A 26404-nucleotide genomic window follows, 5' to 3' on the forward strand; every position below is an offset into this window, starting at 1 on the left:
GATTTACACCAACCCTTTTTATTGGCTGTCCAATGAGTTACTTGAGGGGGTTTGACTTGTTTACATTAGCCAAAATTTTAAAGGAAGGTTACTACACAAGATTACATTGATTATCCCAGAAAATAATTTTTACTAAATTTCAAAAAGCAAAAAAAAAAGCTGTAAGAGTAAGGCACATACAATGGAAGAAACTGGGGCTAGTCCATAAACATTAAAATACACCTGGTTTCAAATGCACACTAACAAGATTTGAATATGATAAAATCAGCGTTTTCCATATGACTCCCCGCCAAATTCTTAAATCAGTAGTTTACATTTCTTGCAGACATTTTCAGGTCTTGTTCTACCACATTTAATTGGTTAAATGTCTCTTGGCTTGCCCTTCACAAGTCAAGTTTAAAATTTAGGTGTGACGATATCAAAGCTCAAATCTAAAAGCACATTTTAACATGTTCATATGGTGACATTCATTAGCAAAGCAGATGCTATCCAAACAGTGCCTAAAACAGTTGCGCAAGAAACCAACAAAAACAACGGACCTTGGGCGTAAAGACTTCGTTACATCACACTGTGAGCCAGACTTAATTTCCTTGTTCTTAACAATGGGATGAAAAACTGCAGAATATACTGATGATGTATACGAATGTGGTCATTTTAATGATATTTACAAGCGAGTTACTGTGTAGCAGTTTATCACACAAGGCATGGATCAGGTCGGGAGGGGGCATTGCCCCCTACGTTTTCCTTGTGCCCTAAACCACAGATACGGTCCCTGCAAGTATGGTAGTTTGACCCAATACCTAATGCAGAATGAGTTACAACAGCAATGTTAATTAACCCTCCATAGTTGTCACGATTCCGGTTTATGACTTAAATGCATGAAGAAATGTTTCACCTCTCAGCTACCTCACTTCACCAAAGCTGCTTGTTTCCATTGAAACTTACAAATTACCCCTCTTTTTTCCTATTAAAAATTACTGTTTCAAATATGGTAAGCCACAGCAGGTGTTTAATATAACCCTTTATTGCCATAAATATCATAGACAAGACATACCTTCAGTATGCCTGCTGTTTGAAAGTTCAGGTTGTTCAAGTGTTGCCTTGTAAAAATATTTGCACATAGGAGAGTCTATTAAATGTAAGCACCACTTTACAAGCAGTAGCAGCTGAGTAAAAGAAAACATTTCCCTGCCATATTCCCCAAGAAATCCCTGGCCCTTTTATATATATTTCATACATTAATATACATTTCATATGTTAATGTGTAACAAGTATATACAAATATAAATTGAACAACAGCACTCCTTATAGGAATATTGTAACCTTGTTTGTTTTGGCTCTCTGATTTTGCATTAAATGTTTAAGAATTTAACTGTCCGCTAAAGTGGTCTGCATTTGAGCACACAACATTCATAGCTAAATAAATGCTCCGGTACAAAATATTTTCCGCATTATAGAACATATAAAAACAATTAAATAAAACTTTACAGATAAGTTGCAAAGAGGAACATACTGAGACAGGAAAATAAATCCAGATAGTACTTCTCATTAAACCTCTTTAAGAAAATTTCCTGGTCATACTCCACTCCCCCCCCCCAAAAATGAATTCAAATTTTGCATTACAAAAATTTAGCCTATATTTAAGACCATCAAGGACATCTTGTGTTTTTAAATCCATAAGGATCTCTTTCTCAGTAGTGATCGCGGCAGTGATGGCTATCTCGCGCTCTTCGTTTTCAAATTCCGTACTGCACTTAAAGTGTGATTGCGTCACTCAAGGCCAGCTAGAAGGCCTCGGCTGATACATATCCTAAAGATCACACCCACCAAGAACAAATCAATAAATCTGATTGGCAGATGAATCTGACAGTCTGACTTTAGTTGCTCATTCATTTGCACTGTTGAGGGATTCTGAAGGCCTGAGGGGGGTGGAGCTCAGACTCACGCGCTGCTTCTGCTTCGGGCATGCTATTCGTGAAACAGTTGTCACACTTTGTAAGCATCAAAGAATAAATTCTGACTGGATAAACATAGTTTTTCTCTTTGTTTGTAGATTAATTACACGTTTGCCTCAACTGTTTACCATGTCTTGTTTCGCATTGCCTTGTTATTTTAACTCGTCAAATTGTTATTAGTCTTAAATTGCAGGTTTCAACATTTTTGGAGCATGTTGTATACATCTGATTTGAAATGACTGTACATTAAAAAAGAATACAAAGAAAATCATAAGGTAAAACGTCATAATGTGTAGTTGTAGAGTTTTAAATTCAGCAAAGGGTGAATATAATTTACAAATCACTCCTTTTTGTTTTTATTTGCATTTTTCATACTGTTCCAACTTGTTTGGAATTGGGATTGTGTGTGTGTTTATATATATAAATCATAGTTCAGTTTCAGATAAAGCATTATACTTACTCTACAATGGTACATTGTAAAAATAGAAATAAAACAACAAAGTGAAACCTAATTTGTATTGGAAATGAAATGAGTGTGTATTTTGATGGTAACCTTAAAATATTTCTCCTATTTGGCCTGGTTTTGCATGTAACAGCAAATTTAACTTTAGTAACTTGTCAGAATTTGTATATTTATTTAAATATAAATGAAGGGTGCGTTGAGTCATATTTTCTTCAGTCCAGTAAAACACTAAAATGTTTTAGTGTAACAGATTAAATAAAATGACATAAAAAAGTCATGTTGCTTGCAGAGGTCTCCTGACTCACCTCAGTGACTTTACGCAAATGTGCCGCTCAAAAGGACAACTGTCTTTTTGTATTTCATCAAAGAGTAGTCGGGTAGGAAGCAGTTTTTCTGTCATTAGAGCATATGCCCTAACACTTGACCTGTAACCTCAGCCAGTTCAATTTCCCAGAATATGCACATCACCCCAATGTGTCATCTGTACAGTATGTACACCTCTGCATTTCCATTGGACATCTTCATCCGTTCATCCGCTCATCATACCTGCAGAACAAAAATCTCATTTTCATTACCTCCGTTGGTGTCATGGAAGATTTTTATTTTTTTTTAATGGGTTTTTTAGCAGCATAATATAATAACAACATTCTCTGTGAAAACCATGGCACGTCATATAGAGCAAAATAAACAATGACAAAACACTACAACAGTTCATGTTTACATCTAGACCACAGCTGACATCATTGTTTTGTTTTACTAACAAAATCTTAAAAATCCAGTTTTATCTGACTGATAACAATGACATCAGGACAGTACACCAATGTTGCCTGATGTGAACACTCACTCTCTGATGCAGTCTGGGATTTGCAGCTGGTCCACAGGAACAAACTCTGCCAGTTCCTGCAAGCTGTGAATGAAGCGCATCTTCCTGCTAAATTTCTCACTGTAATAGAAGAAAAGGGGTCATGCTGGGGGGTTTAGATGGACAATACCTATAGACTCATATTAATGAATTTCAATGACTTTAGAATATAAAAATGTACACGCACTACAGAAATTTAAATGATTTTAAAAAATTTTTAAGATTTCATTCACACACACACACACACACACACACACACACACACACACACACACACACACAAAGAAAGTCTTTCTTTGCCTCTTTCGTCTGCTTTAGCTTCTGTACCTTTCTAGCTATAATGGAACTTGGCAGATATTGTTGACTTTTGCATGACAAGTTGCTTATGTTCCTCTTTTCTAAGAAGCTTTGGATAAAAGTGTCAGCTAAATGACCATGTAAATTACTAAAATTTCAGGGAACTCTGTAAAGTGCATCTGTGCTTACCTGATGAATGGTTTGATGACAGTGATTAAAGCTCTCACGTACCAGGCTGGGTGAACCACAAAAAGCCCTTTTAGGTCTTTCCTTAACCTAAACAGAGAAAAAATATCTAGGACTTCCAGCATGTTGATTCACATGTATCAATCAGAAAAGAAAAGTCAATTAACTTTAAGCACAGAAAACGATTGGGTTCCCAATATCAGGCTCTTTTCTCCCCCTAAACAACACTGTAAAATTGCCTAAACTTTGCAGATGCAAGAGAACATGATGACACAAGACATCGCTGACTGGCACCACCCTGATCCATGTGAAAGGAAGAGAGGCTGGGCAGTTGAATCACACAGAAACTTGGATATGCCAGTTTGTTTACGTCACTATTTCAATGGTTTCATAGCCTAAGGATTTATCAAGCATGGTCATTTAACATTTACATTTACTTTGTGTTTCTTAAGGGTTTTGAAGGCCAAAAGACATTCTTCTGAATGCAACAAAAGACATCTGCTCTATATATAGTATGTTGTCGAGAAAAGGTCAGAGTTTGCACTGAATGTGAGGAGAGAGCTACAATTATAGGAATGTATCAGAGAGGTTTCCCTTTAAGTTCACATGTAATTCACGTGAATATCTAGCAGTTTTTTTCTTCCTGTCTGGCAGTTTCTCTTTGATTTTATGAAGTCATGTCTGACAGTGTTTGTTCCTCTGTTGCTATTTATTCCCCTGTCTGTTAGTCAGCAGTGTATGAGTGGTCTGTAAGAGCAGAGCCAGCAGGAAAATACATCATGCTATCTAAAGCATCCCACTCAGTTCTTCCCATGTCCGAATTATGGGGAAAATGCAATGAAATACAACTTTGATATACTGTAGCAAGGCAAGAATATGACAAAATGTTCAACAAAAGGAAGGTTATGCAACCAAATCATGCGAGTTTCGCATAACCAAGTTTTTTAAACATATCTATGAAACTCTATTCTGATTGGCCAATTGTAGCATTCTGTGGTAAAAAATGTGCATATATTGACCGCTGTATATTTGACCACCGGCTGACAACCATTTATCTACACTGTAACATTCTGTGGTCTCTTCTCACTTAATAAAATCATTTCAGCTCATATTAATATTTCATGTCATTAGCAAGTTATTTGTAAGCAGTCATGCAATAAACATGAAGTATTGATAATAAAAGTGTAGATAATCAACAACTTCATGCAGGGTCCTGATGACCCTGTAATTTGGTATAATGGGTGGCTGACTGTACATTCTCCTTTACATAACCAAGAATTACAATCTATTTCAAAGTACACTGTGGTGATGTTTTGTGGTTTGTTTGTTTTTTTAAATAACCATTTATGTGATTTCCATTTAGAACAGCCACACCGGCCTTAGAGAGCCTATAAGGCTATGAACCTTAAATAACTAATCCTGAATGAAGTATGCACCCTTAACTATTTCTAAATTTATCCCACCCCAAAAAAATATAATTGAGTAAAGGTCAAAGGGTTATCTGTGGAATGTCTGGCAGAACTCTGATAACACGACTATCGACGTATGAGACTACAGCATTCCTATCATATTTCATTGAAAGGCATGAAGAAATAGAGAGAGCAGAGGTAGCCTCTCATGTTAAACATGAACTAAACTATAGTAGACCGGCCGCAGTCAGAGCTTAGATACAGACGCCCTCTTCTGGAACTGAAATATTTTGGGGATATATGAGGAAGTGATGCAAGTACATTAGTTACTATGGTTTTAAGCTCATTTCTCAAGTTTTGTTTTGTTTTTTAAGAAGATAGCTTAGCATTCAAATAAATGTACATTTTAAATGACAGATTTTTATTCTTCAGTAAAATAAATGTATTTATTTGTATAATGTACTTTGAGCTAGTCTTGTTTAAAATCTTCACACTTAAAAATGTCAGTTTAGCTTCCAAATAAGAAAATAAACAATTTACTTTATATAAAAAAATAGATTATTTAATATTGTTTTATCCAACATGTTTAAAGTATATTCATGCATGAAAGGTGCTCTATAAATTATGATTATTACATCTTTTGCTCACCTTCTGTCAATGGACATGTAACACTGTCTGAGCCACTTAATGCTAGGCATCTTATTGCGAGGAGCCATTCCACACAGGTAGACCAATATGTAATTCTCAGACACCATCAAGTCCAACGTGCCAATGATGTACCTAAATCCATTAAATCATCAGGATTATTCTGACATCAGATTCAGAGCCATTATTGTACAAATTTCATAATTCACATAAAGGTAGCAGCATAGTTTTTAAAACTTGCCTTCTTCAAAACACAATGAGAGTATAACATCCACATTCTTACACCGATTATGCTTAAGCAGCAGACAACATATAAGATTATGCATTAAAATACATTTTCGTTTATCGACGTAAGGTCATAAATACATTTTGCCCATTACCCCGATTTCGCTTTGCATGTAAACACATTTACTGCCATTCTCACCGGCTTATCCAGTGTGCATCCGTTTACATTATGACCTCAAAAGCAGAAAATAATCTGACGATTTCAGATCTCATGTAAACATGTTTTTTGATAAAACTAATTTGTGGTAGTTATAAGAATACTGGTGTCCAAGTAAACATGCTCAGTATTAAGAAGTTAATTCCAAATCATCAGCATTTACCTGAAAAGATTGTCCATCACATACTCATAGTGTTCTGATGTAGTTTCTGGTAGGTAACAGGAGGTAAACATGATGACGGCTGTCGATCCATCCTCATAATAACCTTTGGAAGGTTTAGTAATTATAATTTTGTATTTGGTATATTTTAGTAGAATTTTTAAGTAAAGGATGCCCATCACAGCTTATCCACAATTGGACAGGTTCCTCACCTCCATGGGAGAGAACTTGGAGGTAAGGCTCCAGAACGCTCATGTTGACTTGGTAGTCCACCCCACCAATATGGAATCGTCTCCATCGCCGACCATAGTTATCCACCTTATCCAATTCCAAGTGTCCCATCTCTGCATTCTCAAGCAAACTGACTTTTCTGATTGCTGCCTTGCCCATTCTGGGAAGATCATCTGCAATAACCACAGTCCTGTTACTAGTGGTAAACCAGTCGTAAAGAGCTCTATGTAGATTGCCCTATTCAATCTGACAATTGTCCTAAATTGCCCAATCAAAAATCCCAATAAACAATGTAACACGTTTAAGTGTACTTAAATACCTTCCCATTCCAAGTCATGCATGCTATCTGGAAAGTTGCAAGATTCGCTGTCTGAGGGCGTCTCTAAGGCCTCCAGGTTAATGTCCATCTCTAGGTCATCATCAACAGATGGCGAAAGGGCGGAGGCATCAAACTCGTCTGATTTCATGCTCCGGTCAGTAGAGGTTTTGTCCAGTGTTAGACTAAGATTAGGTGCCACTAATCGCTTCTTTCTAACAATATCACCTGTCAGAGCTAGACTGGTCGGTGGGTCTAGTGGAAAGATAGACAAAATAAAGCTATTAAGTAAAACAAAATCTGGCAATTTTTCTGCCAAGACTGAAAAACATCCATATATATTCATCTAATGCTGCTTGTTGATGTTTGTTTCAATCAATACCATAATAGGTTTAAACAAAGTCATGGTAGATGCCGAAATCATCAACTACAATACCACTAATAGCTTTTTGAAGTATAACAATGTAAATATAAATAACAAAAAAGGGGCAAATATTTTGGCCAGTTATAAAATTAGGTTACCAGGTCTGTTTCCCTCAGCTCCAGGGCTTTCCTCTTCATCACCAGGACTATGCGAGTCCTCAGGAAGGGGCCTGAACATGAAACACATTTACCAGTTGTATTTTGACACTTTTGAGTATGTATGAGTGCCATTGCATTAGATTACAAAATATCACAACATGTGGCATTTATTTTCAAGAATTTGAATACAAAACGTTACACAAAAAGTTTGCTAGGTTCAATATAATTCAAAAATTATTTGGAAATGTTCTGGTTAGTTAAAGGGTTAGTTCACCCCAAAATTTGAATTCTCATAATTTACTCATGCCATCCCAGATATTTGAAACTCTTTTTCCCTGTAGAAGACAAAGGAAAATTTAGAAGAGAATATCTCAGCTCTGTAGGCCCAAACAATGCAAATGAATGGTGACCAAAACTTTGAATCTTTAATAATCACATAAAGCCAGCATAAAGGTAATTCATAAGACTCCAGTGGTTAAAATAATGCAGAAGTGATATAATAGGTTAGGGTGAGAAACAGATTAATATTTAAGTCCTATTTTTTACTAAAAATATCTCCACCTTTAACCAGCTATGTAATTTGGAACCCATTCACTTGCATTGTATGTACCAACAGAGCTGAGATATTCTTCTTAAAATCTTAATTTGTGTTCAGCAGGAGAAAGTAAGTCACAAATATCTGGAATGGCATGAGGGTGAGTGAGATGGCATGATGAGAGAATTTTCATTTTTGGGGGAACAATCGCTTTGATGTGATAAACTACACCTCTGGTTAATCTGCTCGGACACCTGTATGATCTTTACACATCCACTGAAAAGGAACTTGGGACCTGTTGGTTAGAGGTAATTGTAAAATACAGCTAAAGAAAAGTCAAATTCTAGCATTATTTGTTTGCAGATGCAATTTTGTTTGATATTTGGTTTCTAATGGAATGAAACGTGGCTTTAAATGTGGCCACACTTTTAATGGCCATTACAATCCCATTTGTGCACAGTTAAAGTCTGACAGAGATAATGTGTATGTACAGCACTTGTTAGAGTTGATTACCTGGGAAATTCCTCATCCTGCCATTCCTCCCTGAGTTCCATATCTGGAATGAATGCTGATGTCTTGCCGTTTGGTGAATGCCTACAAGGATGAATTTACCATATTACAAGAGGATACAGGGGCTCCTCAGTTCCTGCATTACATTCTAATTAGGCATTAACAATTGAATTAAGGAGAAAGACCTTCTTTACACTTCAAGGATCTAAACAACATCCCAGGTTTGTTGGTTTTTAATTATAGAATAACTACGCTAGACACAAGATGAATGCATATAGTGAAAACGGAAGACTGAACCGTTCTCAAATCACTTCACACACATTCAACAAAATTAGTGACAATACACGCAAGAACCAATGTTCTTCTCTGCCTTGTTTAAACTTTCGCCATGCACCACAGCGCTTCCAGCGAGGAGCTTTCCACAGCCCAAAGCGTTTAGTCAGTGTCAGGTGTGCTCACAGCTGCGCTTATGTAAACAAATATGTCTCAGATGTCTCGCGCGCACCAGATTCAAATAGGGGGAAAGGTGAATTGCTTTCGGTCTGTTCTTCACACAACACTATCGAATGTCTTCAGAAGTATTTAAATATAAAAGCAAGAGTGATATGAATTACTTTTTTTGAGGCGGGTGTGCTTGCGCGCAAAGCAATTTTCTGGCGTGTTCCGCGACCGCTATCGGCCCTTCAATTACATAACGTGTGCAACAGGACAGTTGGTGGACCTTTTTGGTGTGGGCTTAGGGACGAACCCAGGGACACCACGTGACGGCTTTGGTCTCATGTCCGTTTTTATTTCAGTGTTTATTAGAAGTTTTATTAATCAGCAGTAAATTATTGTCCAGAGGTCCGCTTCCAAAACAGTACGAAGATGGCACTGTCACGTGGTACCTGTAACTTTTCACAGCGATGGCAGGATGGGCCAATCACAGTAATTTATTTAAAAATACTTTTATAGATACTGCTGAGGCGGGTTTTCGTTGACAGGAATGATTTCTTGCAATTATAAGTTTATATTAAGAGCAAAATGTCTCCAATTTTTTTTATTTGTAGGCTTTTGAAAGTGTATCGGTATAATGCATTTTTTTATGTATTTATGTAAAACAAAGCATGCATAAAATAACAGAACATTGTGGCAAATGTTCATTCATTCACATCCTTTTCATTTAGTTTTCATTGTATTTCTATATAAAACTGGGCTTTTTCTTGATTCAAAATGGGGCATGACCAAAAAGAAAAAAATTCATAACCGCTGGCATAAAGCATGTTAAACCGAACATCCACTAGACAAAGTTTGGGAACATTCATGTGCAGCATCTTGCACTGAATGACAGAGATTGCTTTTTTTTTTTTTTTTATGTTAGATAATTTACCTCATGCACTTAAGCTCCTTGACTAGATAGAATGAAGCACATGATTTAAACATATGGTTAACAAATCACGTTGAGATTGTAAAGCTGATCAGTTCTACAATATGCTCTACTCTGAATGCCAATTGTATGAGGATATTTCCCTGTTGTGTTTATTTCTTGATGAAATCTAGAACTTCCAAGGGGCGTCGCTAGACTTCAGAGTCATCCGGGGCTTAGCACACAGGCCATATTATAAAATAAAAATAAGAAGAATCCTTCCTTCCATGACTTAAATAATGACCACTCTACCTGTCAAATAATACTTACATTAAGCGCAACACTGACACCGGTTCAGAACTTTATAAGCAAACCTCAGGCGCACAATAAACGGATCAAACACGTTTAAATTTAAATAGTAGAGGATCAAAGCGAGAGTAACAACTTGTCAGCTTATTGTTCATTGTGCAGAAATGAACGCCAACAATAAAATCACAGTAATTTAACTATTCAAATTTACAATCAGCATTTATCATAATATTTTGAGAATAAAGTAAAAATAATGAGAAGACATTATGAGTCGAAGCATTATGAGATTAAAGTCATAATATTTTGAGAATATATGGAAAGGAAAGTAACATCAAAGTGATGTGATGGACAACAGCAAAGTGGAACGTCTGGGTCTTTACATACATCAATAACCAGGGAGATAATTTGGCTATGCAACAGAGCTGAATTTGTGAGATGTTTTGCAAGCTCTCTGTTCTTGAATGAGGTGTGCATTAGTACAGGAGTTTTCAACATGTGGGCGCCTGTCAAGGGAGGCACAAGATATAGACTCGCACTCAAGTGAAGCAAAAAACAATTGGAACTGCTGTGAATTATACAAGTCCATATCAAGATATTGTATGCGGTAACATTCCCTCAGTTACAGTATTATTTAGAGAGGAAAACCCTATAACGTTGCGAGAGGGACTGCTCAAATCTGTCTGGTTCTTTCCTGCATAACCGCTGCAGTGTCTGGAAATACAGACAATACAAATAACTGGATGAGCCAAAAGACCAAGGATTTCTTTCTTGCAAAATCCTATCACAACTACATCCTCCACATCCATCTCTTGCAATAATTAAGCTGTTGGTTCTGCCTCCATTATATCGTTGATAATAATAACGCTGTTTAGATTAATATTGAGAAATTTTCTTTTCTCTAATATTCCTACTTTATTTACTCAATATAGTACTTTCTTCTCACAATGCCAAGACTTAATATTCCCAAAAAGCTCAACTTTATTCTCAGAATTTTGACTTTATTCTCATATGAAATATAATATCATAATGCTACGACTTTATTCTCATAATTTGTAATTTATTCGCAAAATATTATGACTTCATTATCTGTATTGTTAATTTTTTTGTATTTAACATGGCAATAAAACGTAATCGTGGGATCACAGAATAAAGTTAAAAATAACTTTAATTTTATAAACACATCTTGAAACACCTGCATTGGGTTTCATGACTGTTATTAATCATGAATCCAGGTTAAGTTTTAATGCTTGATAAATGGTGACAGTGTTTTTTCCCCTTTAGCTCTGGTGTGCAGACTTAAGTACTATAATTTGACAAGTTCAATGACATTTGACTTTAAACCATTTAAAAATCAAGGCACCCCAAAGAGGCTATTTAAATGCAGCAGTTTAACTCCACGCACATGACTTAAACAGCATGGGCAGAGCGCATATACAGGCAGTCATTTTTGTTTGACTTTAATGTGAGATTTTAACGATCCGTCAGATTAACTTAAGCTTGAGCAGCTAAAAGTCAAACTGTAAATTAATGCGAGTTGGGCTCACTGATAAGAATTAATTTACATTTGAACCAGAATTGAAGGCAGCCTTGTTGCTTTTGTACCCAAATGTAATTCACATTAAGCCTTACCTTTTTTTTTTTTTTTTTCTCTCATCATAAAAAAAACATTCAGGGCTATTAACAAAAGATCTGGGGCTTCAGCGCCTTCAGCCAGGAGCTAAGCCACTGGAACTTCCCACTTAATACCTACAGTATTTAAAATAGCCCCCTGGGTATTCCCAATAGCAAGCTGTCAATGAAATTCTTGTTGGAAAACCATATTATTGACACTGAAATTGCTGCAACCATGAAATAGTGACCTTGAACTCTTTCTTTTTGTCTGCCCTGTCTTTGACCTACAATGTCTATCTAGAAATAATAACTACACTGACCTCAAGAGCAGAATCGAAAAAGGTAACAACAAATACATATATATGTTTTTAATTGTAATGATGTCTAAGCAAATCTAACAGAACAGTATTAGAACATACTGATAAATGGGATAACATTAGTTTGACATCTGTGGGTGCCGTTTATTACATTTCAATTATTGGTATAATAGATAGGAACATTGCGGCGGATAATCTGCAGAAGACATGATAAATATATCAATATAGCTAATTACTTAAAACTGTCAGCACAAATGGTACGTGTTAAAGCAGATTGCATGTAGAAACAGGACTGTGTGTAGCCTAACCTGTAACCTCGCTAACGCCCATTCACAGCGCTCTTGACAGATATGTAAATAACGACTATGTAAACATGCACAACTCACCTTTTCACCAATCACGTAGGCTACGTAACAAACAAAGCGCTTCTTCATTTGATTAAAAAGCAAGAGTTGCACACGTTTAATACAAGTTACTTCTTGTTAAATAGTTTATTTATTTGTATATTGTCGAAGTATCTTTAATTCGACAGTGCCGATTCTCTACCTCATCAAACTACGTTCATGCAGTACACATAATTCGTCCAGTCAATCAGAGCGCGTCACACCGGACGTCGCTGGCTCTTCACCTGAGAGGTGTTTCAAAGTCCCGCCCACAAACCGACAGCTGTTGCTGTTCAAGTCTTCTAGTTTAGCACAAAGACGTCATACCTATACACGCCTGAGACAAAAACACTTTAGATGAAGCATAGATTTTTAGAGATTCATTCATACCCTTCAAGCAAAAAAGCTTCTAAAAAATGACCATGGTAACCATAGTTTCCACCAAAATAACAATTACTAGGCAAATACTGTTATTGTTCATATTATATATGTAACTTTGTAATAGCCAACACTATCATAAAATAAAGAAAGTAATTGAACACAATGACAGAAAGATTGAGAAAGTCTCTTGCATTGCTTGAAAAAGATAATTGATGTAGCTTTACTGTAGTTAGAATAACTGTGGTAACTAGTGTTTTAACAGTATGGTTACTATTGTAAATTATTTTTTAAATTTTTTTTTTAAAAATGTATACATGTATTTGTCCATGGTTCAGTGCCCTATAATCTATAATGAATCTGTAATAAAAATTAACACAAACATTTAATCCAGCTGTTTGGTTAATCTTAAATTCTATACTATAGGCTACTATATTAACAAAATATCAGTATGGTAACCTTCACACACAAACTGAAATATATAAAGGAAACGGGTTCCTGTTCCCACCTCAAGGACTATACCATACTTTTACATACTATACTGTACTATACTATACAAAATATCAGTATACCAATATGGTAACTTTCACATACACTTTTACGGTATATTTCAGTTTGTATCTAAATAAAAGTGGTTTCTCTTCCTAGCTCAAGGACTGTACCATCCAATACTACTTTACATTTTACTATAGGCTACTATACTATAAAATGCTATTCTATACTGAACTATAGGCTACTATACACAATATCAGTAGCAATATGATAACTTTCACATACAAACTAAAATATATAAATAAAAATGGTTTCTGTTCCTAGCTCAAGGACTATACTTTACATACTTTACTATACTATAGAGTACTTCACTATAGGCTACTATACTATACTATGATGCACTGTACTGTACTAAACTATCATATAGCCTATACTACAAAATAAGTACCAATATGGCAACCTTCACATACAGTACAAACTGAAATATATAAAGAAAACGGTTTCCTGTTCCCACCTCAAGGACTACACTATACCATACTAACCTGTACTTTAGTGAACTATGGGCTACTCTACAATATACTAATATCAGTACCAGTATGGTAACTTTCACATACAAATGGAAATATACTAAAACAGGTTTCTGTTTCTATCTGACTGTACATTTTACTATAGGCCACTATACTATAAAAAAATATCAGGACCAATATGGTAACCTTCACATACAGTACTAACTGAAATATAAAATAAAATTGGTTCCTCTTCCCATACATCAAGGATTCTTTTAAACATATTCTTGTGTCAGGTGATTGTTGTGGTAATTACACGTGGCACAAATGACCAGAAAATCTTGTTTTGTTTAACCAACTGATTCTCAGCAGGTGCTCACTCCTGTTCAGCATCATAAGAATACTGGAGCATCTGCAGTGTTTGACATATCTGAACCCATTCCTTTACATCTGTAACTAGCATAACATTCATTCAGACCAGGTATTGTCTGTGATTCAAAGCAGTAACCTTTGAACATACACTGTTGTTCACTATTGTAGACTAGGTGTCTATTTTTAGTTACTCATGTCAATACAGCAACAAGACACTGTTGTGTTGAGCCCATCTTTCCTTATTGTCCCAACTGGGCATACATGGGCACAGTTTAAAGAAATATAAAGAATGTAGGGCATTTCTATGACAATGTTTGGTATCTGTATAAGACAACATAATACTTCCACTCTTGTTAAAAGTGTGCACCGTTTCATTAGCAACTGTTCTTTATGTAACTCTTGTAAGATTTAGTAATCGGCTAATGAGAAAACATTTGTCCTGGCTTGTAAGTTACAGCGATTAATAGAGTGTAGTGTATTAAAGTTACAGGTATAATAAGATTTGTTCATATCACATTAACACAGAGGGGTTTTATGACAGATTTTCACTGCATTCTCTTCTTGTCTGGGCATGAGTCGGAACTCAGAATTTGGTATGGAAATTCACAGTCAGTCAAAAGACTGGATTCATTGGATTATAGTGTTATTATTCTTGCATAATAGCTTCAAACTTATCTTAATTTTAAACTCTTAAACCTGAATGCAGAGAAATTATTTTCAAATGCAATAATATTAAAATTACAAGTACTACAGTATTAGTTTTTGTTATGGTACTTATGGAAATCAGACATTAATGTCCTCTTATGATTACAGTAGATAATATGTATCTATTACTTACATTCTTTACATAAATTCATAAATAAAATCATTAGGCAACACTTGATTTTACAGTGTCGGTCTTAAATGTATATACAGCATACTACATGTTAATATTAATATACTGTTTTAACAATAACAAAATCTAAGAGGCAGTAAAAAATTATTCCAAAGAAAATATGAATATACAGTAACATGAAGACATGAAGTAAAGTGTGACCAATTATATTTCATCTGTTAAAACAAATACATTTGAAGATTTTCCACTTATATTTGAATTAGTATAACAACAATGTTAAACCCATAATTATGTCAAATGTAAATAGCAAAAAAATGGATGTGCATTAATGTCAAATGACAGAACAAAAGAGATGCAATTACTGCGAAAAGTCAGTGTGCAGTTTTTGAGTCTCATATATTAGACGAAGGTTGGCGTAAGTACCGGAAGTCAGTTGTACTGCAATTTCCTTCTTTTTTTTAAATCCTCTTTCTAAATAACTACATACAGAAGTGGTGCAAAGATGCGTCTTGTGTCCCAGTTATGCTCTTCACAGCACGCAAGAACACGATTAACATCGACTCACATGATAGCCTCTGGGTCATTCTGAATGCGCTTATAGCCACTTATGGTATTTGTTTAGAGCTTATAAATGTGTTTTGGTCAAGTATTAGTATTGAAAACCATAAGAGGCCAGTTAAAATCAACCGTAATCATACACAGCTCCATTATTATATGGATTACTTCAGTGTTCAGGGACTAAATTACTTTCAAATCCTACTTAAATTTCAGATTGATTCTTGTCATTTTAAGTACTTACCCATTTTGCATGTACCCTTCCTTCTGGTCCGAGTAAGTCCCCATGTCTGAAGTCTTTAAAAGAAAGGGTCTAAATTAGAAAAGCATTCAGTTAACTCAGTTGATGACCATGAGTGTGGCTTCACCACAATGCAAGCCAGTTTCTGTGAGTGTATCTTGTGTCAGGGAACTCACCCTGACTGTCAGTACAGGTTTTTCAACATTTCTGACTTCTGCTGACTGAATTATCTGTTTCCCATTGGCTCAGCTGCTCTAACTTCTGCTCCCCCACAGGGAAGGTTGGGAAGGTTGAGAATGACACCACAAACAGGCATGACTACATGGTCCTAATACCCTTGAGGTTAAGAGCCTTTTCAAAGACAATTAAAATCTTAAATTACAATTGCTAAAAGGTGCACTTAGTAATTTTTCTTAATCACATGTAACTGAACAGTACATTTGAAAAATAAGTATAAATTCACAGATAAAAGCAACAAAGTAACAAAGCTTAAATACTTTCTCCTATCCCAGATCAAAAACAGTAAACATTGTTGTTCTGTGCTGCTAAAAAACTTCTCTGTTTGTACAAAAGACAACAGAAAAAAAATATAAATAAAACTCTAACAAACCATATATGGAACAACCTGCCAATGTTTTTATTTATATTTAAGTCACAGTACAAATTTGATACTTAAATGGATAGTACACCCAGAAATGTAAATTATTTCACCATTTACTCACTCTCATGCCATCCCAGATGTGAATGACTATGTTCAGCAGAGCACAAATTAAGATTTATTGAGGAATATTTCAGTTTTGTAGGTACACAACAATGTGAATGGTGGCCAGAACTCAGATGATCCAAAATGGACAAAAATGCAGCATAAAAGTAATCCATATGACTCCAGTGGTTAAATCCATTTCTTCAGAAGTAATATGATAGGTAAGGTTGGGAAACAAATACATATTTATGCCATTTATATATATATAAATCACCATGTTTGAAGGCTAAGTAAATGACTGGACGTGAAAGTCACTTCCACGCCAGAATGTGGAAGTGAAAGTGTCGATTTTCAGCAAAAAGGACTTATGTTTTGATCTGTTTCTTACCCACACCTACATATTGCTTCAGAAGATATAAATTTGCACTGGAGTCCTATGCTAGACCTTCAATGTTTTGGCAGCCATTCATTTGCATTCGGAAAACCTACAGACCTAAAATATTCTTCTAAAAATCTTAGTTTGTGTTCTGCAGATGGCATGAGAGTAAACAATGAGAGAAATTTACCATAACAGCACATTAATACATGGACATTCAAATCAACAATTCATTCAATGTGCATTCATTTTTTAATTTATTGGTGGTATAGAGTTTGGCTGTATAATTTTCAAAAACTAAAAATGTGCCATTAGTTTGAGCATGCAGCAATCCTGTTTTCACCATGTCAAATGTCACCAAACTATCTGTCAGGGTTAATTAACATTGGGTACACAACACTTTTGAGGAAGTCCTCATAATACCAACACACAATCTTACTAGTCCAAAACGAGAGACCGATATCAAAGTGAGTATGAAACTAAAGTTCAAATTTATTTCTGTTAAGCCGCAATAATTTAGGTTGTTCTGCTTCCATGACAAAAACACCTTTATTTGCTGGTCCAATAATATGCCAGTACACGTGCTTCTTCCATTTAGACCTAATAAAATTTCCTTATGACTTAACCTTTTTAATTATTAATCTAAAAAAAAAAAAAAAAAAAGGTAAATGTGATTCTTTTTCTTGAGATTGATCATATTATCACGCTAGTAATTATTGTTAATAAGCTGCAGCCCATTGAACAAATTAAAAATACAGTTGCATGTTTTGATAATCTCAAATATATTCACACACACATCTTTATAATGCAGTCAAATCCTAAATCAAATACTGAACAAAATTAAAATCAAGATGACATCATAAAAAGTAACAAAATACTAAAGTTACCCACACAGGCGGCCAAAAGTTTGGAATAATGTACAGATTTTGCTCTTATGGAAAGAAATTGGTACTTTTATTATTTATTAGTGATTTTTGCACCTGTTTTCGGTGATTGCTTTCAGAGGCTTTGTATAAATCTCGTGTTACTTTTCTTTTCATGACAATTAATTTGTATGGACAATGAGTTTGAAAGGATTCATTAAGGTTTACACAAATTAAAATTTTTACATACAATGAACACATAAGCTATAACTGTGTGACAAGCAGTTTAAGATAGCTACAAGTATTATGCTGTTAAATCTCAATATAACTTTTCTAAATTGCTTAATTGACCTAACTTCACTTTCATCATACATTAGAGTTGTGTGGGGGTGGGGCTTATTGAAGTGCAATCTGTTGTCACTTCACAATCGAGTTGCATTGTGGGATATGGAGCTGCCTGAAGCATACATCAGAGTAGGCTCGCTCCCTCGGTCAAGATCGAAGGGTTGAGGGTCTGTTCCTCGCTCACTTAACGAAGTGGAATGGACTTCCAAAATAATGGTGGGGATTCCCCTGAGGAGAAGAGCTTAGGAGAGTTAACAAGTGGATGTTAGAAGTGAAGAGGAACCAGTATCGCCGCTCCCAATAAGCAGACTATGCAGTCTTCGTAGGGCACCAACTCCCTAGGGGGGCACCATTTTACTAGGAGGGCACCAGGAAGTCCACTGGCTGCCCTTACTCACATGTTATATGTTATTGAAGGACCCGAAAGCAGTTGCAGAACACAGATGATCACTTCACGCTAATATCACGCAACTATTCCATACTTTTGGCAGCCAATATATATATATAAAAACTTAAATGAAACTTAAACTAATAGGCAATGTGTTTCCAGTATACACTTACAACGGAAGCCAAGCAGGCAAGCATACAGCACCACAACAAAACATTTTAAATACTGTATGTAACTATTAGACTGTTTTAGAAGAACTCACATTATGACCAGCTAATAAATTAAACCTGGTTTCTTTTCATAAGGGTAAAATATTAGAGGTTTTTCCACCTACAAAATTAGTCCCATCTCAAAAAGATGACTTCACCACTCATTAGTCAATACTGAAGAGTTCCAAAAATGCTTTGATAAACATACAAGCTTCACATTTCTGCATTTTAACACTTTGGCCTGATTGTCTAGAAATATTTAACTGTAAACACAATCCCCAATCATATTTACAAACTGTGTCAATCAACAATATGCCACGCAGAACACTGCTTCAAAATTTTGCTTCAGCCTTTACTTAAAACTAAGCCACTAAATGTTAGTAACTACTTGAAGGCAGGTGATGTAATGTTGCATTGATTTGTGATGTTGACATTTCACTGGGTGATAGCAAACTGAGGACAAACTTGAAATGTGTTGAAAACTTGCTTCAGATCAGTGAAAATACTTAATAAAAAAATGGAGGTACTTAATACTACAAAGATTAATACAGAGGTTTGAGGCATCAAAAGCCAGCATCCATAAAACTACTTGTACCACAAGAGCACACATTGGGAATTCATTTTGAAAGTTCATTTTATCAATTGTGAGTCACAGGTTTGTAGTGGATGCATGCAGTCACTTGTAGAACTTAACAAGTTTCAGACTTTTGGTTAATTAAGAAGATCAAAATATGAATAAATCTGGATCAATATTCAGCCAAAAAAAATATTTCTTATGATATCCTAACTTTAAATACCTTTATGAATAATCTGATGCATGTTCCATTTCAATCTACGTGCACCAATAATTAAAAAGTCAACAGAAAGGTCTCTTTCGACCATATAGTACCGTTGTAAGTTTATCAGATCAAAAAAGTTGCATTTTATTTTCTTGCCCTTGTGCACCTCTGTATATGCACTGCATCCTCTGGAAGGCGGAGGACTGGCCTTCTTCAGCTGTAATGAAGGATTCTGTGGGACAATAAATCTTCCATCATTGTCCTTCAGGAGACTGGTCCTCCATGCTAGCCATCCTGCTAACTTTCTCCACCAGCACCTCAGGATTGATTTTTGGCAGGCCACTGTCCAAGGGACAGCCCTCCACCAGACTGTTCATTGGTGTTGGTGGGACTTGGGTATCATCCTCAGTTCCAGTATCCTCAGCACATTGCTGCAAGTCACTCTGTTCCTGATTGCAATCATCATCCAGATAAAGGTCCTCAATGGTCCCACTTTGAGCCAATTTCCTCTCATTTTCCTTCAGGAAGTCTGAGATTATAGGCAATACCTTTTTGCGTGATGCTAATGTGTTACCCTGTACAAAGGCCTTTACATCTGAATATGGACTGCTCATTGGCTGAAGATCCAGACTGGGATTTCTGGCCTTTTCTAGTGCTTTACTCATCTATTAAAAAAAAAACAAATTTATTACATTTCAAAATGGAACAGTCAGCAAAATGTTTTAAGTCAACATGAAGAGCATACACACATTTTGTGGTAATCAACATTATGCCACAAATGCTTAAACTTGTAATGAACCCAGAATATTCCATTAACTTCGGTTTCTTAAAATGATTCCTAGCTAGCCATTTGGCTGTTGATTAACATTACTTCCCCAAACATAAGAGCTTAGTATTGCTACAGATTTATCGATTTGATTCAATTCCAATTCACATGCTTTTGATTCAATTTGATTGTCATCATCGTGATGTCATGTGAAAAGGACCAATATGGCAGTGGCCTCAACAGTTGAATTTAGTGAACATATTTCCATTTTATACGCTATTTTAATATGCCATTGATGCCTTGAGCATTTATTTTTTTCTTTAACATTTTTCAAAAACATATAGAAGTGAAATAATATTGTGATAAACACATTAGTGTTATCAACAACAAAGCCGCTTTGGCGTTATAAATGTTACATTAGAAACTAATAACTTAAGAGGCCTGAGGACGTGAATGGCTACGAGTAGATCCATCGCGCTGCCATCTCGTAATTACAGTAATTCTGACACACCATAACACTGCAAGTTTGATATTTTGATACAAATCCACTTTTCACTTAAAATCTAAATGTTGATACTATAGAAATTCTTCCGCAGAGCGGGATGACTTCATTACCTTGTCACTTGTATGCTGCGATCAGCTAATGTTAAATCAATCTACACCACGCTATCGTTCAGGTAGAACTATTCTTTTGACCACTAAATATAGCTTCACTGATAATCTTCCAAATCTAGCTCATACACTCAATAAGCCCCAAAGTCTAGAAGTTGTTGATGAAATAATAGAAAATATAAATACAGTCTTCTCTAGCACTCCTGATAGTGTTGCCCCCTTGGATAAAAGAAAATTAATTATTAAAATTAACTCATGCTCTCAAGAGAGCTGCTAGGAAAATGGAACGCAAGTGGAAGAACACCAAATTAGACGTATTTCATGGTGCATGGTGGAAGGATAGTGTCCTTCTGTAGCTATAGACAGGCACTACAAGCTGCCAGGTCAGCATATTTTAGTAAACTCAGAAAATAACCACAACAATCCTAGGTGTTTATTCAGTACTGTGGCTAAATTGGTTAGGAATAAAGCCTCAACTGAACCAGATATTCTGTCGCAGCACAATAATAATGACTTAATATAATAATAATAATAATAAGTGTTGTCAAAAATACCGGTACCCTGGTAACAAGTCGGTACTCAAACAAAAAATTATTTACGATACCAGAATTTCTGAAGGTACCGGGGTATCGAGTACCGGGTCTACCCGGTACCCATGCAGAGGCGGGAACTTTCGAACGCTCACAACAAGCAAAAGATGACGACAAGCAAAGCTGCTGCGGAGCCTCAACTGAATCATGTCGAAATGAAAAGTGGAAAAAGCCAGGTAATTTGAGGCTGATGAAAAGGGAAACATCACAGATCAGCAAAAACCTATTTGTAAACGCTGCTTTAGCAATTTTCTGACGATAGGAGGGAACACATCAAACTTAATAAAGACGGACACCCGGATTTATTCAAGCAAATAAAGCAGGTGAGTTTAAACGCATATTATCATTTGCATTAGGGCTGAAACGTTTAGTCGACATTAAAAAAAGCCACAACATGTTTGTTAGATCCAATACCAACTAAGCTCTTAAAAGTTATTCCCAGTAATCTCAGAACCTCTTCTTAATATTATAACTCCTTGCTATCCTTAGGTCATGTTCCAAGAAACTTTAAAATGGCAGTTATCAAACCACTTATTAAGAAGCCACAATTTGATCCTGGAGAACTGGCTAATTATAAACCAATTTCAAATCTCCTGTTTATGTCGAAAATTCTAGAAAAGGTAGTATCCTCCCAACCATGTTAATTTCTACAGAGAAATAGTATATATGAACAATTTCAGTCAGGATTTAGGCCTCATCACAGTACAGAGACTGCACTTATCAGAGTTACAAATAACTTGCTCTTATCATCTGATTGCAGCTGCATTTCACTTCTAGTGCTTTTAGATCTTAGTGCTGCCTTCGACACGATAGATCACAACATTCTCTTGAATAGGCTGAAGAATTATGCAGGCATTTGTGGACTTGCATTAGCATTGTTTAGGTCCTATTTAGCAGAATGCTACCACTTTGTCTATATAAATGAGGAATTGTCAAACCAAACTAAATAAATAATCAGGAAAAGCCAACAAGACCAAAGTTAATATTTTTTCAAAACCTGATGAAATTTCATAACTCTCTAAATTAGCAGTGTATCAATGAAATCAAAGATTGGATGGCCTTTCTACTCAATTCCGACAAAACAGAGGTACTGATCACGTTCATTACAATCGCAAAATTCTGGCCTGTTAATAGTTTCTAGAATATCAAAATCCCCATAAGGAGGTAGATCCTTTTCATATATGGCTCCTAAACTATGGAATAGTCTCCCTAACGCTGTTCGGGATGCAGACACACTCACTCAGTTTAAGTCTAGACTAAAGACTCATCTATATATTTATACTTCAACTCACAATTAGGCTGCTTTAGTTAGGTCTGCCGGAATCAGAAACCAGAAACATTGATCATGATCTATAACTCTGCAATAAATTGAATGGCATCTATGCTAATATTATTCTATTTGTTTCCCTGTCTCAACCTTAACTCCAATCCTGATGTCATCAGAACCGGCTGGATCCAGCACCATTTCTGCTACGTGTTGGACTCCACTGCCATGTGTCTCTGAGTGATGACAACTAAATGCTGCTGGTGCCAGCCAAACATCACTTCAGTCTATTACGACGGACGTCAGAGGATGAACTGGTGCCAACTCCAACCATAAGACATGGGACACATCATATGCCATTGCCTGAACCTTCAAAATTAAACTTAGATCTTACAAAATCTTTGTTTAAACACTGACGCTTAACACTTACTTAGTTTAATAATTTTAAACCATGACTTGCACTATACATAATTAAGTAATATTGGCATTTTATTCATATAGTTTAGCCAGAGCAGAACTGGCACCCACAGTGAGCCCGGTTTTGCCCAAGGTTATTTTTCTCCATTAACCAACATCTTATGGAGTTTTGTGTTCCTTGCCACAGTCGCCTTCAGCTTGCTCAGTGGGTTTTCTAAATACAATTATTTTTAATTACTTATTTTTAAACAATTCACAATTGTTTTTATCAAACTACAGAACAATACATTATAGATATTACAGTTTAATTTTCTGTTAATGCATGATTTTCTGTAAAGCTGCTTTGAAACAATGCGTGTTGTGAAAGGTGCTATACAAACAAAAATGACTTGACTAAATGACTTTGCATTAATACCTCACCAAGATCTATCATGGAATTTTAAAGTATATTTTACAGGTTAATGGGGGCCTGGATAGCTCAGTGAGCATTGATGCTGACTACCACCACTGGAGTCACAAGTTCGAATCCAGTGTGAGCCGTGTGACTCCAGCCAGGTCTCCTAAGGAACCAAATTGGCCCGGTTGCTAGGGAGGGTAGAGTCACATGAGGTAACCTCCTCGTGGTGGCGATTAGTGGTTTTCGCTCTCAATGGGTTGCTTGGCAAGTTGGCCGTGGATTGCAGAGAGTAGCATAAGCCTCCACATGCTGGGAGTCTCTGCGGTGTCATGCACAATGAGCTACATGATAAGATTGACTGTCTCAGAAGCGGAGGCAACTGAGACTTGTCCTCTATCACCTGGATTGAGGAGAGTAACCATGCCACCATGAGGACCTACTAAGTATGGGAATTGGGCATTCCAAATTGGGGAGAAAAAAATGGGGATAAAAATAAATCAAATAAAAAAGTAGATTTTACAGTTTAGGTGCGTTTATCCGCATTACCGCAATACCGTAAGTGCTCATGAGTGCTCTACACCCACACATAAAGCACACAGATTCTTGTTATTTGTATAGTCTCTCTCTACTCTCTTTTCCTTTTAGACTGTTAACGAGATAAACTTGTTAGCCCCTGGCTCTTTTTAACCAGGGGTTGTCTTGCTGACTGGTTATTGGTTGATCATAATCAAAGCAATCAGCACTTCAAGCAAAGGGTAAAAGTTGGTAAATGGTCTGCACTTATATAGTGCTTTTTTTTTTACCTTAGAGGTTACCAAAGCGCTTTACACTGTGTCCCAATCACCCATCCACACTCACATTCACACACCAATGGTGGCAGAGCTGCCATGCAAGGCGCTAGCCTGCCATTGGGAGCAACTTGGAGTTCAGTGTCTTGGCCAAGGACACTTCGGTATGTGGAGTCGTGTGGGCCTCAAACCCTGTGATTGGTAGCCGACCTGCTCAACCACCTGAGCCACAGCTGTCCCGTAGATCAAAAGAATATTGTAATTAATCAGACAATCTATTTTACCCAGCCCAAATGCCCATGTGGCCAAAGTGATGTTAGCCAAAAAGGAAAGTAATTTTAGAGTTGGAACATGTTGTATTTTATTGAAAGATTATAAAGAAATGTTTTCTTTGCAACAAAGTGCAAAGATGAATTGTGCACAATAAGACCAGGATTTTATATTAAGAAAGTAAATAGGGTAAATTTTGATTTCATGTTGACCTCATACCACATATTGATAGCACATAGTCATGAGTACCTCTTCCCTGTAGACAGAGCTGGAACTGTAGACGGCTAGCTGTCGGAAGGGCTCTTTGTTGTCAATGAAAGAGATTGTCATGGCAACCACCAGGTTATAGTTGTGATTGTGGCAGAAATCACATAGGTCTTGCTGTAGGCCACGTCTCTGTAGAAAAGCCTTAAAGACAAGACAGCACATTTTTAACACTTGAAATAATTTGGTTTCAATACAAGTTAAGATCAGTTGACAGCATTTGTGGCATAATGTTGATTAACACAAAAATGTATTTAGACTTAGCCCTTCTTTTTTTAAAAAGGTTTAAAAGGCAGAAATATGAAGCTTATATGTAAGGAATAATTGACGACGGGCTGTTGAATTGTTTAAAAATAATGTACACCCGTGGTGGTAATGCGGTTACGATGCGCAGTGGGTGTGCATAATTTTTCAACAATTCATCAGGCCGGAGTAAATTATTCGGCTTATACCACGGTTACCACACGTTAAGACATCATTCAGGGTTTTATCTCTTTTCTGGTTTTCGTCCCTAAAATGCTCTTATGAGGGGAACTACTTTCTTTCGCCAAAGATTCAGCATCCTACTTTAATCCAGTCAGAGCCTTCGTTGCTCATTCGAAAACATCACTTTAGAACTAGCAACTGAGGATGTGCTGCTTTACTGGAGCACTTACTGGAGTAACAAGTTAGTGTGTGTGTGTGTGCGTGCGTGCGGAAGATTGTATTTGAGGGATCAGAAGGGAGAAATGGAGAAAATGAGATCTCGCTTCTGGGATGACCTTTTTTGTTGCAGCTCTCGTCAGAAGTAACATCGCTTCAAAATCGCGAAGATGCGTGTCGCCATATTCCCATTATAAACCTTAACAACTTTTATTCATCTCCACGGAGATGCAGGAGGACGACTCGGTTTTTCTCTCTTCCGCATTCGCAGCACTTATTCCTCTCCTCGGCTGATTAGCTCGATTGGGGGCCAGGCTTCCCTTCTAGCCCCGCCTGCCAGCAAGCTTTTCCCTGCCTCACTAGTGCTGGGGAAGCGGACGAGGGGAGGAAAAAAAAGAAAGAGGGATAGGCCAAAGTGGAGCGACAGCAAGAGAGAGAGAGAGAGAGGGGGAATAACCTGGTTTGCCGGTGCCCAGATATGCTGTCGCCCAGCCCTCAGCCACTCCCTAAACTCTGGCAGACGACAGTCACTCCTCCCCAGACAGATCGGTGCAAGTCCTCTGAACCCTGGCAGATGGAACGCCCCTACGTGTTTTGACAGCCGGTAGTGAACTCCTCCGCCCCTGGCAGCGGCTCCAACGCTCCGGGCAGTCAGCAGCAACTCCTCCGTCCCCTGGCAGATGGCCACAGCTGCTCCTTTGCATTGGCTGGTAGTGGTGGGTACTCCACAACAGTGCATCCCTCCTCCATCCCGGGCTTCGGCACCAATGTAGCAAGGTTAAGGTTGGGACAGGAGGTGGCGGGAACTGGCTGAACCATCAAAATAATATTTAATTTAAACAAAAAGACACACA

At 36.7% G+C, this 26404-nt stretch overlaps 2 protein-coding genes across 2 annotated transcripts in view; both read right to left on the minus strand.

Annotated features, from left to right (window-relative positions):
- Positions 1-29: 29 nt before the first annotated feature.
- On the minus strand, positions 30-16118 carry bnipl (BCL2 interacting protein like). Its single transcript, XM_052146713.1, has 11 exons — positions 16054-16118; positions 15881-15933; positions 8537-8617; positions 7489-7559; positions 6970-7221; positions 6632-6823; positions 6423-6525; positions 5821-5952; positions 3767-3853; positions 3263-3361; positions 30-2964 (listed from the first exon to the last, which is right to left on the minus strand). The coding sequence occupies exons 2-11, from the start codon at positions 15922-15924 to the stop codon at positions 2940-2942; spliced, it is 1086 nt and encodes a 361-aa protein (XP_052002673.1). The 5' UTR covers positions 15925-15933; positions 16054-16118; the 3' UTR covers positions 30-2939.
- A 383-nt stretch (positions 16119-16501) lies between these two features.
- Positions 16502-26404, minus strand: part of prune (prune exopolyphosphatase) — a 21003-nt gene continuing 11100 nt past the window's right edge. The window contains exons 7-8 of the mRNA XM_052147790.1: positions 24894-25052; positions 16502-20205 (exon numbers count right to left, since the gene is read on the minus strand). Of these exons, the coding sequence (XP_052003750.1) occupies positions 19795-20205; positions 24894-25052 (570 nt within the window). The 3' untranslated portion in view covers positions 16502-19794. The remainder of the gene's footprint in view (positions 20206-24893; positions 25053-26404) is intronic.

Source organism: Xyrauchen texanus, chromosome 17 (assembly GCF_025860055.1).
Source record: "Xyrauchen texanus isolate HMW12.3.18 chromosome 17, RBS_HiC_50CHRs, whole genome shotgun sequence".
NCBI classification, from domain to species: Eukaryota; Metazoa; Chordata; class Actinopteri; order Cypriniformes; family Catostomidae; genus Xyrauchen; species Xyrauchen texanus.

What these genes read in the sequence shown, in the direction of transcription:
- bnipl (XM_052146713.1), bottom strand. Translation starts at nt 15,924, where the DNA reads ATGGGGACTTACTCGGACCAGAAGGAAGGGTACATGCAAAATGG. An exon ending in GCATGACTTGGAATGGGAAG is followed by an intron (nt 6,824 to 6,969) that starts GTATTTAAGTAC and finishes TGGTTATTGCAG; the next exon opens with ATGATCTTCCCAGAATGGGC. An exon ending in CCAAGTTCTCTCCCATGGAG is followed by an intron (nt 6,526 to 6,631) that starts GTGAGGAACCTG and finishes AACCTTCCAAAG; the next exon opens with GTTATTATGAGGATGGATCG.